The 15,798-nt window shown below is 37.0% G+C and overlaps 1 protein-coding gene across 3 annotated transcripts; it reads right to left on the reverse strand.

Moving 5' to 3' along the window:
* Positions 1–513: 513 nt before the first annotated feature.
* Positions 514–6,025, reverse strand: capn10 (calpain 10). 3 transcript variants are annotated; one of them, XM_057335048.1, is made up of 13 exons: positions 5,828–6,025; positions 5,252–5,403; positions 4,712–4,843; positions 4,401–4,597; positions 4,055–4,281; positions 3,632–3,773; positions 2,971–3,137; positions 2,682–2,899; positions 2,373–2,572; positions 1,974–2,217; positions 1,552–1,748; positions 1,137–1,182; positions 514–895 (listed from the first exon to the last, which is right to left on the reverse strand). In XM_057335048.1, the coding sequence occupies exons 2-13, from the start codon at positions 5,381–5,383 to the stop codon at positions 866–868; spliced, it is 1,932 nt and encodes a 643-aa protein (XP_057191031.1). In that variant the 5' UTR covers positions 5,384–5,403; positions 5,828–6,025; the 3' UTR covers positions 514–865. The 3 variants fall into 3 exon arrangements, 2 of the variants coding, with proteins under 2 accessions (XP_057191031.1, XP_057191033.1); XM_057335050.1 differs by lacking the exon at positions 5,828–6,025 and having other exon boundaries at positions 4,401–4,605; positions 5,252–5,366; XR_008963052.1 differs by lacking the exon at positions 514–895 and having other exon boundaries at positions 2,017–2,217.
* Between the last annotated feature and the right edge of the window lie 9,773 nt (positions 6,026–15,798).

Genomic DNA, 15,798 nt, shown 5'->3' on the forward strand with positions numbered 1-15,798 from the left:
TTTTAAATTAAGTCTCTAAATTAAACTGTGATTTATTACGAGAATTAGAAAAAAATTGAAAATACTTTTAGGTGAAGTAACGTAGTTATGTGATAACTTCTCAAAAACACGCTACTTTAGTTTTTCCCCTCCAATAATGCAAGTACTCAAAATCAACACTGTTTTACTGAAGTGACAACAGTGTTGAAATGTAATAAATTTGGTAAACATAACAGAAATGCACACTATTTTTTATTTATTATTTTTCTGATTGTTCGATGTCTTTGGTTTTCATTTTCTTTGACAGTTCGGTCTATTTTTGTTGTAAGCAGTATAGAAAAAACTTGCGTTACAGTAAAAGGACAGTATCTTTATATCTGTAGATAAATCAGTATTCTTGCTGGAAATGTAACAAATGGGTTTACATTTAATGTAAGATTTTCCACTTAAAATTTTAGATAACTGTGGTAATGCTAATTTCCATGAATTTACACTTGAACACAAATAAATAAAGAGCACATCATTATAATTATTTCTTCTCTTTTTATTCGAAACCAAATGCAAGACAAAAGATTATTTAAATACTAAATAAATTAATAAAAAACAGCTTTACATTATGTAACACGCAAAAAAAGACTCAATAGTTCCAACATTAAATTCTGATGTGAAAAAATGAGGATGGGTAATATTCAAAGCTGTTGTAAAATAGCCAGTATGCACACACCTCTAACAGGCACATCACATGTGCTGGTGTGGCAAGCTGCTACTCTTTTTGGCAGGCTTAAACATTGTAAACCCTGTTTTGTGCTGTAAGAAGACTTTCATTTCTAGTCCGATAGGAAGGACCAGCACATGTCAGCATGGGCATCTGATCCACTTCCCCAGACTATCGTCTCATCACAGAGATACAGGAGACCTATTGTAGAAAAAAGCAAAAACAGTTGAGCATCTTACAAACCCAGATGGTGCATTACAGATCACAATCGATCATTCAGGATTCTTTACTTTCTCACAGCAAGGATGATGGTAAATGACTTTGGCGTAGCAAAAGTGAAAAGAAAACAAGTGTGTGATATAGATTTCAAAATTAATAGTCTATGCATACTCTCCCAAACAAATTTTGCAAAGTTTAAGATCATCTGTACACAGATTATTACCTCCTGAATGGCACTACCCAGACGCTCCTGACACTGCAATGCTTTCCTGTGGAAAATTGTACAGCTTTAGTACCGGAATGCAAAGATTTCACGAAAGCAACACCAAGTTCTAAAAGCACCATATATGCATACTGTAGGCAAAAGCTATTTGTGCAATTTCATTTGATATTGTGTTTGGTGCTAAATCTATAGTGTTATACATTACTTGCAATTGGTTACAAAGATCTTTTGAGATATTTATAAAATAAATGTTATATAATAAATGTTAGACATTATGTGACATGGTCATGATGTTTTGATGGTAACCAACTATATACTGTATATAGTGTAACAGATCATGTTTTACAAATTACTTAGAGTTGCCACAACACATCAAACTAACATAAGAGACGTAAGAAAACATTGGTGTCTTTACCGATGTATCTTGCGTGTAACCGTGAGGGTGAATTGACCACTGAGATCAGGCTGGTAGGTGGAGGGAATTACAGCGTACTCGCCCGGCTGCAAATGGCAAGACACACTGACCTCCTGGGAGTGGGCGTGAGGGACACAACTAACCACAGGAGACATGACACTGGGGGCCAATGAGGAGCAAGAGCCACCATCAAGTACCTGGACACGAACACATCACACATATTCCAGTTATTCTGTATCTTGAAAACTGTAGCTTTAAGAAAAAAAATATGCTTCTGTTGCTAGTACTTTTATAAAATGACTATGCCTAACTTTCATAAACATACAGTATTGTCTGTGCTTTCCTGCTAAAAATCATATCACTTCTTGGAGGATGATGTTGGGTTGGATTATTTCAGAATATGGTCATATATATATTCTGACCTTATAAATATGGAAGCCAATGGCTTGTAAGGCATCTTCTCGCCTGTTTTGTCGTAGTGTGACCCTAACATTGTTGCCTCCAGGGTCATAGGTCACAGCAAGGGGTATGCGGGGGTTGCGTCCATGTGTGGGGAAGTTGCGACCTCCTCCAGCAGTGGAACCGACGGTCCAACATCCATGAGAGCTGATGGACTCCCAGTCTCCCTCTGAACAGGGCTGAAGAGGAGGCGTCGATTTCATCACACTGGAGAAAAAGAGACAAAGGTTTTAGACTTTTGCATGGACTGATAAAACATCTAGCTCAAGCAACTCACTTTGCATAAATAAAAGCTTTTACTAGATGAAAGTACAACAAAATATGGCTATCATGAATAAAAAAATACATATTTGTGCAGTCACCTGACAGAGGTAGAACAGGATGAATAAACTCTCAAGAGAAACCTTCCCTCTGCTCCCTGCAGGAAGGTGCTTGGAACCAGCAGGTAAAACCCAGGGCTCAGATGGGTGTGTAGAACCACCTCACGATCGTACGCATGTGTGTGTGACAGTAGTGGCGGGTTGTTTATCGTCCGTGTCAGGTTAAAGCGCTTTGTCTCCACCTATAAAAAACAAGTTAAAAGCAACTAGACGCCAGAGCCCCAAATATCAGACCTGTGAAATTCACTTTCTTTTACAGAATGAGTTAGATGAGTTTTGTCATTCTCGAACCTTCCACACATGTAGTGCAATAGCCAGCTTCACACTGCCCTCTGCTGGTGGTTCCGGCAGAGCACACTGCAGCAATGACAGCAACACCTCTCCCCTCTCACTCACTTTCAGCCAGTATTTAGGATTGGTGCTGAAGGTGCTGTTGTTACGGCAACCGCCTGCAGAGTGACCTTTGACCCAGCGACCACCAATCTGGTGGCTGTGGGTTAAAAAGTTACCTACATGAAAGGATACCGAGTTATATGACATGGTCTTGTGATGAAAATGATCCAACAAACATACACACTACCTGTATAGATGCTCTGTAGGTGTCCTTCCTCAATGATTGGATAACTCACTGTGACCTCATCAAATTCCTGCTGGAATTCTGTCTCGTCCATCCAAAACTCCCCCTCTGCCGTATGAGCCAGTAAAGCCTGAGCACATGAGGGTTCTAGAGAACTCCACCCTAAACCACTGTATGAAAAGAAACAACCCATCAGACAGACAGAGATCTGCAGTTTCAACTAAAATAAAATAAATCTCATTATATGGTGTTAAAGGTCCAGTCAGTGAAATCACCCCACCCGTTCGAAGCACTGCGACAGCTGACAATCACGGCAAATTATATCCAAGGGGACCCGGGTGTATGTAGATAGAAATAGCTCATTTTAAGGTAATAAAAACATAACGCTTCATTGTGTGATCTCTTTATACACCTCTGAAGACATATGTATATTATATTGCATTTCTGTAAATAGATCCTCCAAAAAATGACACACTGGCTCTTTAAAGGATCACTTCATGAATATCTGTTTGTGTTCTTGTTATGGATTTGGATGTGGCAAAAAGAATAGACACAAAATAACATTAAAGCAAATGTTTTAATAAACCTGTGCCACTATAGAAAGAGAAATATGCAGGAAACAGTTAGCCATGACTAATTTTAGCAAACAAACACATTCAATAACCTCTCCTTCCAGGTCCCACCCCGACTCCTCCTCCCCCAGGGGTTTCGAATCCTGATCAGCTGGACTTTTTCACCAGTTGTTGTTGTTACATTGTTCCATTCCATCACACTCATGGCGTGGAACTGGCCAAGCTCTGGGACCCCTGCAGAAAGACAAAGATGGACAAAGACAAAGAGATGTAGACAAGAAGAAAACAGACAAAAAACAACCCCATTACCAGAATGAATCAATCTACCTACAAGTTACTTAACCAACATAGAAACAAAAATAAAAAAATGACGAGAAATCTTTTGTGAAGAGGAAGAAAGTGACAAATTCAAGTTTCAAATTCAAAGCTGCTATCTATAATCCTTATATATATATATATATATATATATATATATATATACATAAACACTGCAACAAGTTACTTTTCTTTCTCACCAGTGGTGGCGCTGTGGATGGAGCAGCTGATGGAACATCGCTTTTTCAGCTCCTCTGAAAGTTGTGACAATCTCGTACCATTGGGTGTGTCCTTAGTCTGAATATTGTTGGGCTGTTGCGGTGACTTCACCTCTTTTAGACTCCATCGTTCTGCTATTGCTCCACTTAGGTCCACCATGGCCTCGCACACTTGACCCGCCCACAAACTCTCATATGAACCGTGTAACCTTGCATAAAGAATGATATAACGCGTATGTCCATTAGTATATATTTATACTAAAACATGAATCAGGTTGGGTCCATAGTCAATGGTTTAAACATGTGACAGCATTTTTTCAACACTTACTTGGCATATGCTTTCTCCAGCAGTGCTACCCAGAATGCTCTGCTGCTCACGCACCGTGAGAAACAAGGGGTACCATTAATACAGGGCAGTCGGTCATCCACCCGTACCTCTATCCATTGTCCGTTCCTCCAGAACTTGAACCGGAAATCACCGTGGTAACCACTGTCACCCCATAAGGGTTGTTCCTGTGGAAATACCTGATAATCTGATACGTAAGAAAACAATCTAATGAATAATTTAAAACACATAGGTTTTAAATCAAACTTTTAGAAAAACAGAACATCTCACGTAATATAATTGAATGGATTTACCTTGTTCATCAGATGCTGGTTCTTGAGTAACATGGAGCAGGCACATAGCAACCAGCAATCTCCCAGAATCCCTTGCTTCGGGTTGGCCTCAACAGGTTCATCCGGGAAGAGCTGAGGATGCTCACATATCTCCTAAGAGTGAGCCAAGAAGAGAAAGCACTGCTCAATACGGCTCTCATGATTTTGCCAAGTGGTTGATGTTCTTAGGGCAACATCATGTTGACCCTGGGACAACATTTAAATCAACCAATCAGATTTCAGAAATAAATTAGTTTATTTTAAGTTTAATCTTACAACCAGGATTAGGTGCTTCTAGACCATTGTTTTTCACTTATCATTTCCCTCTGGTTTTAGGGGTAAGTTATGGTTAGGGTTGGGGTTTGGAGGGGGTTTAGGTCTTATTTATAAAAATGTTGTCCTTAGGTCAACAAAATATGCTGCCCTGAGGACATCAACCACTTAGCAAAATCAGGTCGAGCGCTCAATACAGCACATCTACATACACTTATACAGATTGCCTCGACAAAATAATTATTTTACCTGTGGGCGGAGCCATGTGATCTCTCCAAGCAAACTGGAGAGGGGCGTGGTGTAGTCAGAGAAGAGGGAGGAGTCATCAGCCGGAAAACTCCGATCCACAAACATCCCAATGTGCTCAGCCTCCGTTTGCATGGCAACCAGATGAACCGATTCTAGAGTTAAACACATAACTGTGATTATGAACATCGTTGGCGTTTAAAACCTAAACAGTGACAAAAACATTTTTAAAGCCAGTTTATCTTTTGTCTGCACAGACAGATGTGTAATCGACTGTTGCATTATTTTCCTTGTCTTTGTTTTTTACTGCCAATATTTGATAGTAAACAGATGGTAAACAAAATATATATATTTAAATACAATCAATAAACAATCAACCAACCAACCAACCAACCAACCAACCTAAAATGAACCCTAAACGAATTGAATCCCCGTTTATTAAAGTAACGTTACGTTAACGTTAAGTACGAACATGCGTAAGTTCAGACTGTGGCGTTAAAGACGCTATTTTAAATAACATTTTCAAAGATACATTTTGAAGAGTAGAAATTCTAAGATATTCAACATTATCAGACGTACCGTCACCTAGGTTGGGATGCTAACACGCTGTATAAACTCCTGGAAGTTTTGAATGACATGATTTGAAATAGGAAATGAAAAGCATCAAAATGATGTTGCATCCATCAAGAATTTCACTATTCGGAGGCCGATTAAAACATTAACATTTAACATAAACACTGATTCAGAGCAAGCATTCCTCTACCGGAAGGACGCGAACGCAAAAGACAGCGCCGTCATCCGGGGCGGAGAGTGCTGCATCAGGCGCGCGCACAGCCTGCAGCCGGGGGTGGAGCCACCTTAAATCTGCACATTAAGAGAACGTGGACAAATTAAATCTTAATGAACATTTGTCACAAGTACTGCCTGTTTATTCATGGCAGAATTACTTTACATACGTACTATTTGCCCCTATATTCTACATTAAAAACAATATTGTAAAATCATCCTCCTACTTATTAAAAAATTAAAAGCTAAAAGCTAGAAAATATGTGAAGGAGAAAGTGCTTCTGATGTTTAGTGAAAGATTCACTGGAACTTCAACTGGAAGATGACAACTATAATTTTTCAACAATAACAGCAAGTGCTGAGAATTCAGCAACATGTAAACCAGGGGTCTTCAACTACTTTTCTTTGAGGGCCAGATTCCAAAAGTATAAACAGGATGCGGGCCTGTTTTTTACCATATCCTAATTTCTTCTGTTATTTTGTATTTCTGTTATTTATTGCGTTTTGTTCCTTTTGTAACTATAGTAAACTGTTATATGACATGAATGCTATACAGCCTAATCACTATACAGCAGTCACACAAATGTTATTTTCAACCCAGCGTTGGGTCAAAAAGTTTCAAACATGCAGTCATTTACAGCAACGTACATCATTATGACCCAATTTAAGGGCCAGAAACATATTGCAAAAACACTTTTGGGTGTTTTCCATTTGAAATATCCAGCATCACAACCTGTCAATCTTTTGTTTAGATACAGGTATCCGAGTTTCTCACGTGAGGTGTATATATATATAACTTCTCTTACACATTAAGACAGATAATAATTTAACGTTTACAGACAGATAAGATTTTGTGTCCATCATGGTAAAGACAGTACAATCTTAAAAAGAAAGGATCTTAAAAGGTTCTTTACAGCAATGCCATAGAAGAACCATTTTTGGTTCCACAAAGAAGCATGTAGTCAAAGGCTCTTTAAAGAACCATCTCTTTCTTACTTTTTATAATCTGAAGAACCTTTTATGAAAACAGAAATGTTAAAGGTTCTTTTATGGAACCAAAAGGTTGTTCTGGCATCGAAGCACCTTTTTTAAGAGTGCAAGGCATGTCCTTTATTTAAACATTCGTGTAAACGTTTGTGTTTTCTGTTCTGTGTGGGGAGGGGCAGTTAGTTTCATATTCTGAAAAGGGAAAGAGTTCCTAGAATTATTTTTTACAAAAAATATATATATATTTGTTACCCACATTTGTTTATCTCATGGAACACAGGGGGAACTGTATCTGACAGCAAAATGATCATGTCTCACATTTACACTGCTAACTTTCAAAACCACAAGGTTCTCAGAGTTTTAGGCTTATGTTACTAAAGTTTTCAGTCAAAGCAGGAGATCGTATTCAGACAATTACAAGAATGTTGCTGTCAGATAAGGTTCCATTGTGTTCAATGAGAAAAAAGAAAGGGCACCAGTGACCTGCCCCTCACAAACCCAAAGCATTAATCACTACACAGTTGGCCTATTGGATGGGGGTTGTTTAAAAGTGAAGCTCATCATATTTTGCGAGTTATAACAGGGGCAACGTTATCTAACAGCTGAGAATTTTACTGTCAGATACCGCTCCCTCTGTGTTCCACAAGATAGAAAGTTCATTCATGTCTCAAATTCCCTCTGCTGACGTTTTACCCCACAGCAAGTCAGTTTTAAGGATTACAGCCTGAAGTAGCTGCATTTAAAGGGTTAAAGAAACGCTGACAGCTGAGAACGTCACTGTTGCATAAGGTTCCCCAATGTTCAGCCAGGAGAAAAAAATAAGATGGGGCTGTCTTAAAAAACAATGACCAAGAATCAAACCAAAATCAAAATGTATAAACTGTCTCTTTCTCTCTTGTGTGTGTAGATTTAGGTTTAGGACCGGGCTTCTATACCATATGTATCAACCTATTTCGCTCTTATGTTATGTTATGGCTTGGGTTAGTTAGGGATATGGGTATTAGGTTAGGTGGGGGGATTAGTTTTATTTTGACTTTCATAAGAAAAGTTGAAGTTAAAGTTCCTAGAATTAGCAGAAAACAGATGACAGAATTAGGAAAAAATAAGGTTTTGGAAATGGTTTGCTTTATTAGCAGAAAACTACGGGTAATTATTAGCTATCCAAAAGTACACTTTGATGATGTACTGAAATGAAACCCTATGCAAAACATCTCTTGCAAAAGCAAACACCTTTTATATTTGTTAGCTATTGAATACATTTATGTTGTACAAATGGATTAAACAGACATCTCAGAATCAGAATCAGAAGAGCTTTATTGCCAAGTGTGCTTGCACACACAAGGAATTTTCTTTGGTGTTGGAAGCTTCTAGTACAGACATTCAACACAATGACAATACAATATAATACGATTTACAGTCTAAAAGATTCTAAATTGTGCATATATAAAATAAAGACTATTTTACATAAAATGGGGGATAATAACATATAAGAGACATTGTACAGGGTAGTATATAGTAGAATATACATATTAACAGATTGTATGTACACTTGTGCAAATGGATAATTTAGTAAGTAGAGGTAGTGTTATATACATGTATACATAAGATGTAGATATAATAAGGCACTATAGTGCACACTATAGGAGTAGTGGAAGTGGAATATTGCTCTTAAGGAGCAGTTATCTGTTTAGGAGGGAGATTGCCTGGGGGAAGAAGCTGCTTCTGTGTCTGGAAGTCCTGGTGTTTGGTGCTCTAAAGCGCCGGCCAGAGGGCAGCAGATCAAAAAGTTTGTGTGCTGGGTGTGTAGAGTCAATGATATTTTTTCTTGCCCTGTTTTTCACTCTGGAATCCTACAGTTCCTGAAGTGTGTGCAGAGGAGCACCAATCTGCATTTGTGTCTGGCGACAACAAATCATGTATCGTGTGTCATTAGACCTTTGGCCTTGGATCCATTATATTTATGTATAAGAGTAATTTTTAATAGCTATTTAATGCAATACATTTATTTAAATTGTTAAAGTGTTAAAAATGGAATATTGTTGAATATTGTTGAACCACTTTCTCTTCACCTAAATGAAAACAATTGTATAAAAAACACTTACAAATTTACTACACATTTGATTGCGCCGCAAAAATTATCAGTAGGGCCTAATTTACACCTATACATTTGTTTTCACATTAACACTTGAAATAACTCAAACACAGTTCTTTAAAACTGAAATCAGATTAATTTTGTTTAAATTTAAATGCATTTTACAACCAAAGTAATTTAAAGCAACAACAATACTTGCAGTGTAAAAATAATACTGACACAATAATAATTAATTATTTGCGGTCATTTTTACAAAACATAAATATCCAGTAAACATCCAATAAAAAATACAAACCTCAGCTGGAGTTCGGATCGGTGTTGCACACAGCAGTGATCTCTTTATAAACTGTTTTTCACTTCTTCCGATTTCGCTTTTCAAGGTTAAAGTTTACATATCTAAATCGTAAAAGTTCCTTTTTTTGGCCGGATTACGTTTCTCCATGTCGCAAAATCTAGGGGCGTCGCAAAATTTATAGGGGCTAGATACACACATGCATAAACATTTTCACATGAATAAAACCTAATTTACGTGCACAAAGTATATACATTTACAAAAAGTAATTCATGTCCGTAAAACAAAACTATTTTCTCATATAGTACGTTCCGCAAACATACGACTGTGCACAAATATTTCGAAAGTTTAAAATGTACACGTTTATCGTGTTATGTGAATGTGCAAATCGTCACTCACGTGTGAATCCGCTTGGATGTGTGTGTGTGTTTTGAGACTCTCCTGGCAGCGCTACCCCTCCCACGTGGGTTGTCGTACTCTTTAGCCAATCAGATTCGACCTTACCATTCAACCAATCATAAACGCGGAGAGCACAGGGCTGCGTTCAAAACGTTTTTTAAACGTAAACGGTGGTGCGATTGAACACCCTGTTGTGATGACGCAAGAGTTGAACTATGGCAGCTGAGAAGGACATTCTTTGAGTTATTTCTGAAGAATTTTCGGAGCCTGATGAAATCGGTATAAATGCGTGTTTAATACTGTAAAATACATGTATTCTAATATCTTCAATTGTTGCGTATACCGAGCTGCAGCAGACACATTTAAACGACTTTACTTCCCATTGTGCGAGCTGTCTCTTTAATACCGCGTGGGTTATACACATGTTGCTGCTGATTGGGCTAAAATTCTTGACACACCCACCAAACAAGAGAAAATGTATCTCAAACCCCATTGTACACCGTTGCAAACCGTTTCCAGGAAACATGTCATTTAACCCGGAAACCGTAGCAAAACGTTGCGCACCGGTTTGAGCTTGAACATGCCCCAGGACTCAAGGAAAACGGCTCTGCGCACCTTTTGCGCAGTTAGACTCACTTCCTGTGTTGCCAATTTAGTAATTTTTCAGCCCCCTTTAGCGATATATTTCCCAAAAGGCGGCTAGCTACAAATCTGTGCGCCCATACAAAACAATGTTTCCAAGAACTAGTCATTTATTGTCCTTGTTTGCCCTTGTTCATTTAAAACATATTATATTGTATGGACATACAAACATGAACACATCTATCAGGCACAGTTTGTTACCCAGACGGATTTTAGCAGTTCAGTGGAATTGACTGCTGCTTGTGTAGTTTTAAGTGGTCATGTTCACTCACTATTTCATACTTTTTTTCTACAAAATTTTAAGTTTATAAAAACAGATTTATTGCGTGGTTGTATTATGTTTTAATACAGCATCACAGCTCAGAGAGTAGATAGTAGCGAAGCTGTACAAACGAGCCTTTAGTGCTAACACTAGTGCTTCCTGAGTTCTGTGCTCTCCACGATTATGATTGGTTGAATGGTAAGGTTGAATCTGATTGGCTAAACAGGATGACAACTCAAGTGGGAGGGACAGCTGCCAAGAGAGTCTCAAAATACATACACACACAAATCTAGGGCGATTCACACGTGAGTGACAATTTGCACATTCACATTCAATGATAAACTTGTACATTTTAAACTTTCGAAATATTTGTGCACAGTTGTACATCTGTGAATTGTATTAAGCGTTTGTGAAACATATTTTATGAGAATATCATTTTATTTTACGCACGTGAATTGTTTTTTGTGAATGTACATATAATTTGCGCACGTGAATTAGGTTTTATGCATGTGAAACTGGCTACGCAAGTGTAGGCCTACATCGTGTTTTATGTGTGAATAATTAATGAGACTAAAACCGCTCCATATTATGGACGATCATTCGTACAATGAGATTGGTATGGAGCCAGAAATATCACAAAACAATCTGAATTTGAATTTTGTAAATCTGAATTTTAGATAAGTGTAATTGCACAAAATTGAATATTTCCTGACATTCAATATAGTTCTGAATTTGAAATTTCTTAAATTTAATATAGAAAAATTCAAAATGCAGAAATTCAGATTCAAATTCAAATTCAGAAATGGTTCAGTGGGTAAGGTTAGCTTCCGGGTTCGACAAGAAAGAGTAGAAGATCTCGGAAAAGTCAAACGGAGCGCTTTGGCCACAATGGCCAGTTATTTATTCTTATTATCCAATCAAACTCCAAACATGCTGTTTTGGAGAGTGGAACTTCTTACATTGCAATAAAAAGGATTTACATTTTTCAAATTGCGACCACGCCCACAAGACTACATGGGTTGATCGTTTGTTGCATATCAGCATAGCCAAGCTCATATCGCTGCAATCTTAGGCAGCTGCCCGGGATGTGTGTGCTCATTGCCTGCTGCCTCCACTGTTTGCGCTCACTCCCAGCGTTTGCTGTTGGTGCTTTTACCCACTGTGTGCTTGGTGCACACTCCCTGCCAGCTGTGCACATTCCCACTATGCGCGCTGGCTTCGAGCGTTTGTGGGTGCATATACATTTAATATATTAGACATGTATACAATTTTTATAAAGAACGTTTGTGGGTCCTGTAAAGTCAATGACATACGTGGCACGCTGCAATAAAAGTTATGTATAACATTTAATACTACAATAGAGCGAAAATGAATAAACTATGTAAGCTACAGACTGAAATAATAACTTTTGTAATAAAAAATAGTGTGTAATAGTATTTAAATGCTATAACTTTGATCCAGGACACATCATAAACTAACAAGTTAAAAAAGTTATAGCACAGAAGGCACACAATTAACAATAATAATCAAAAATTAAACCTAACTAAATTAGATTAAAGGTAACCTAAAATAAATACAAATTCTTAAAACATGCAATTAATCCTGAGAGGCATGTTTTATCCAGAAGCTCATTAAGGAAAATGTCCTTATCACCCTTAACTGTCACCATTCCATTTCACAATGGAATTCCATGCTAACCATGACAAACTATATATCTTTGGAAAGGACTAAGCCTCTATAATACAAATCTGACCAGTGTTTGACAAAATAGATTACGTAGCTGCAGTAATTGATTCATTTAAGACAGGAGTGCGCATAAAAAATATTATATGCTGCTAAATGTTACTGTTCCACCAGTGGAACACTGAGGTTTATTTCAATATTTTGCCATAAAATTCCATATTACTAACCATGACAAACCATATATTTTTGGAAGGGTCTAAGCCTCTTGAATACAAATCTGACCAGTGTTTGACAATATAAATTATGTAGCTGCAGTAATTGATTCATTTATGACAGTAGTGTGCATACAAATTATTATATGCTGCTAAATGTTACTGTTCCACCAGTGGAACACTGAGGTTTATTTCAATATTTTTTAAATAAAATTCAATCCTAACCATGAAAAACTATACTGTATATCTTTGGAAAGGTCTATGGAAAGGGTATTATTTCAGCAGGTAAATTTTTTTTACCCTCTCGCCTGGATTCTGCACCCGTTTCTTCTGTGTGAATACACAAAGGGTCGCTCACATGTATCTGATGTACCTACTCAAGTAATACATTATGTAAAATGTGACACATTATTATATAAACATGGATAGCTTTAGTATTTTGGGGAGTATTATTTCAGCAGGTAATTTTTTACCCTCTCGCCTGGATTCTAGCAGTGGTGTAAAGTATTGGAGTAAATGTAATTAGTTACTGTACTTAAGTATCTTTTTGGCTACTTTGTAGTTGTACTGAGTATTAAAGATATTAGCAACTTTTACTCTCTACTTGACTACATTTTTGAACAAGTATGTGTACTCTTTACTCCACTACATTTGTAATGACTAATGCAATTACACATTACATTTTGCATGGCACCTATCTTTTTTTTTGCAGCAGTTTATTTTTGCTACAGAAGAATTAATATTGCCATTTAAAGGGCATTGAAGGTACTTCTTGTGAATTTTGCCCTTACTTCTTTATGTGAATACGAGTGCATTATCAGGTAGTTGACAATCGCTGGCTTTGACTTTTTAATTTTACCTAACATTATTTTATTTATCTGTTATATTGAAGAGACCTTTTTGTAAGAATGTTGTCTTACTTATGAGCACTTGAGCTTAAATGAGACTTGGGTGTTTGTAATAGATGTAGGTTATGGTGTCGGCCATGATTTGTTGCAATTTTGAGGTGTTCAGTCTTATTATGATTTAAGAAAATGCTCTCCTCACGAATCGACTGTTTCTTGTTTTTCACTGACAAGTCTCTTAAGTGTTGAGGACTAGTGCTGCTTTGAGCCTACATTCAGTATGAGTAAAATACTCAAGTACTGTTAAAATCAGATACTCGAAGACTTTTACTGAAGTCGTTTTGGAATTGGTGACTTGTAACTTGTAATGGAGTAATTTTCACTACAAGGTATCTATACTTTTACTTAAGTATGGTTTTCAGGTACTCTTTACACCTCTGGATTCTACCGCCCTCTTTCTTCTGTGTGAATACACAAAGAGTCGCTCACATGGATCTGATGTACCTACACAAGTAATACAGTATGTAAAATGTGACACATTATTATATAAACATGGATAGCTTTAGTATTTTGGGGAGTATTATTTCAGCAGGTAAATTTTTTTACCCTCTCGCCTGGATTCTAGCCCCGTTTCTTCTGTGTGAATACACAAATAGTCGCTCACATGGATCTGATGTACCTACACAAGTAACACAGCATGTAAAATGTGACACATTATTATATAAACATGGACAGCTTAAAGTGCGTATTGCAGGTTAGAGACCCCAGAGAGTAAATGGATAGAAAAATAGCAAAGGAATTAGATTTTATTTAAAATATACTCATACACAGTAAAATGGCCAGTGTTAAATCAACACTGCTCAGAGTGTATATGGTCCGACTCCACAGAGTGTTAAAGTAACACTGATGTAGTGTTGAATATAATGAGGTAATTAAGTGATTAATTAAGAGATGATTAAGCATTAAAGACAAACACCTGCTGTTAACAAGCAGAATCACTGAAGGAATGAGAAACACAAGAACTACAACTGACATCCAATCACAACATTAGACGAGATCAACTGAAGATAAAAAGACATTAAATCTCTCAAGATCTGATTAAACAGCTCTACAGACAACATTACCAGCTGAATTTACTACTAACCAGATTATTCCTGTCAGACGTCCACAGAAATTATTATTGAGAATTTATATTGATGTTTCTTTGGTCAAAAAATGCTGTCACCATTATTGTGGTCAGTGTTTCCTTTAGTTGTGCTCTTAGCACGTTTACCTTTCAAGACATTGTTTTAATCAAGTGTAGAAGTGTTTTATGATAAACACCTGTGCATAATTTAAAAAAATGCACTCAACAAGACAGTTCTTTGTGCGTGGAAAATTTTAGAATGAACATCATAATTTAAATTCATAATTTTTTTGGGATTATTGATAAAGATTGAGGCATTAGAAAAATATAAAAAGACAAAATTCTATTTGACAACTGACAGCACAGGAAATTATAAACTTCTACCGCTGAAGAAAAGACATCAACACTATACAGTCCTCAACAGTGGTGATCATTTATACATGACGCAGTGCATGCTGGGATTTTTGTACTATGGCGTTACCCAGCATGCATTGCAGCATGAAACTGTCTGTTTATTGTCGCCATTGTTGAGATTCATACGCTGATTCTTGATGTCTGTGTGTGTCCAAATAAAACAGTAGATCAGTTTTAAATTTGCACACGATAAATGATGTCTCATGTCTAGTTTTACAAAGTTATCAACAAAAAACAGAGATGTAAATAATGACATATTGTATAGTGACTTTAAATGCGATTAGGACAAGTCACAATGACTCAGTCATTACTAAGGAAACACTATCAACTGCCAGCACTACTGCTTCACAATAATATACTGTATTGCACTGCTCAAGGGGAAGTTTATACAGTGACAGTATTTACGATACTGATAACAGACAATTGCGCTTATCAACCACATGGGGGAACCATACGCCAAAGTTCTCTAATGTTGCTTTAAAGAGTTCCTTACTAGTAACTAATTTCATAATTTCAAAACAATTCTCAGCAGAAATAAGATGACGTAGTTTTAAGAAAACTGTATTAAACGGTTTGCTTTGTCGCTAAGAAACGATGGGTGATTATTGATTTCCCAAATGTACAATTTACTGTTGCACACTTGAAATGAAATCACCCATAATGCAAAACATCTTCATTGAAACTAATGACTTTGAGATTTCAAAAATGCTGTATTAAAATTATGTCAGCGCCGGTGGTCCGGTGTACAGTGTGCCGACATGTTGTGCAAAAAGCACTGGGTGACCTGAGTTTGTGGTCCTTTCCGGGCTC

The sequence above is a fragment of the Triplophysa rosa genome, linkage group LG5, assembly GCF_024868665.1.
Source record: "Triplophysa rosa linkage group LG5, Trosa_1v2, whole genome shotgun sequence".
Lineage (NCBI taxonomy): Eukaryota > Metazoa > Chordata > Actinopteri > Cypriniformes > Nemacheilidae > Triplophysa > Triplophysa rosa.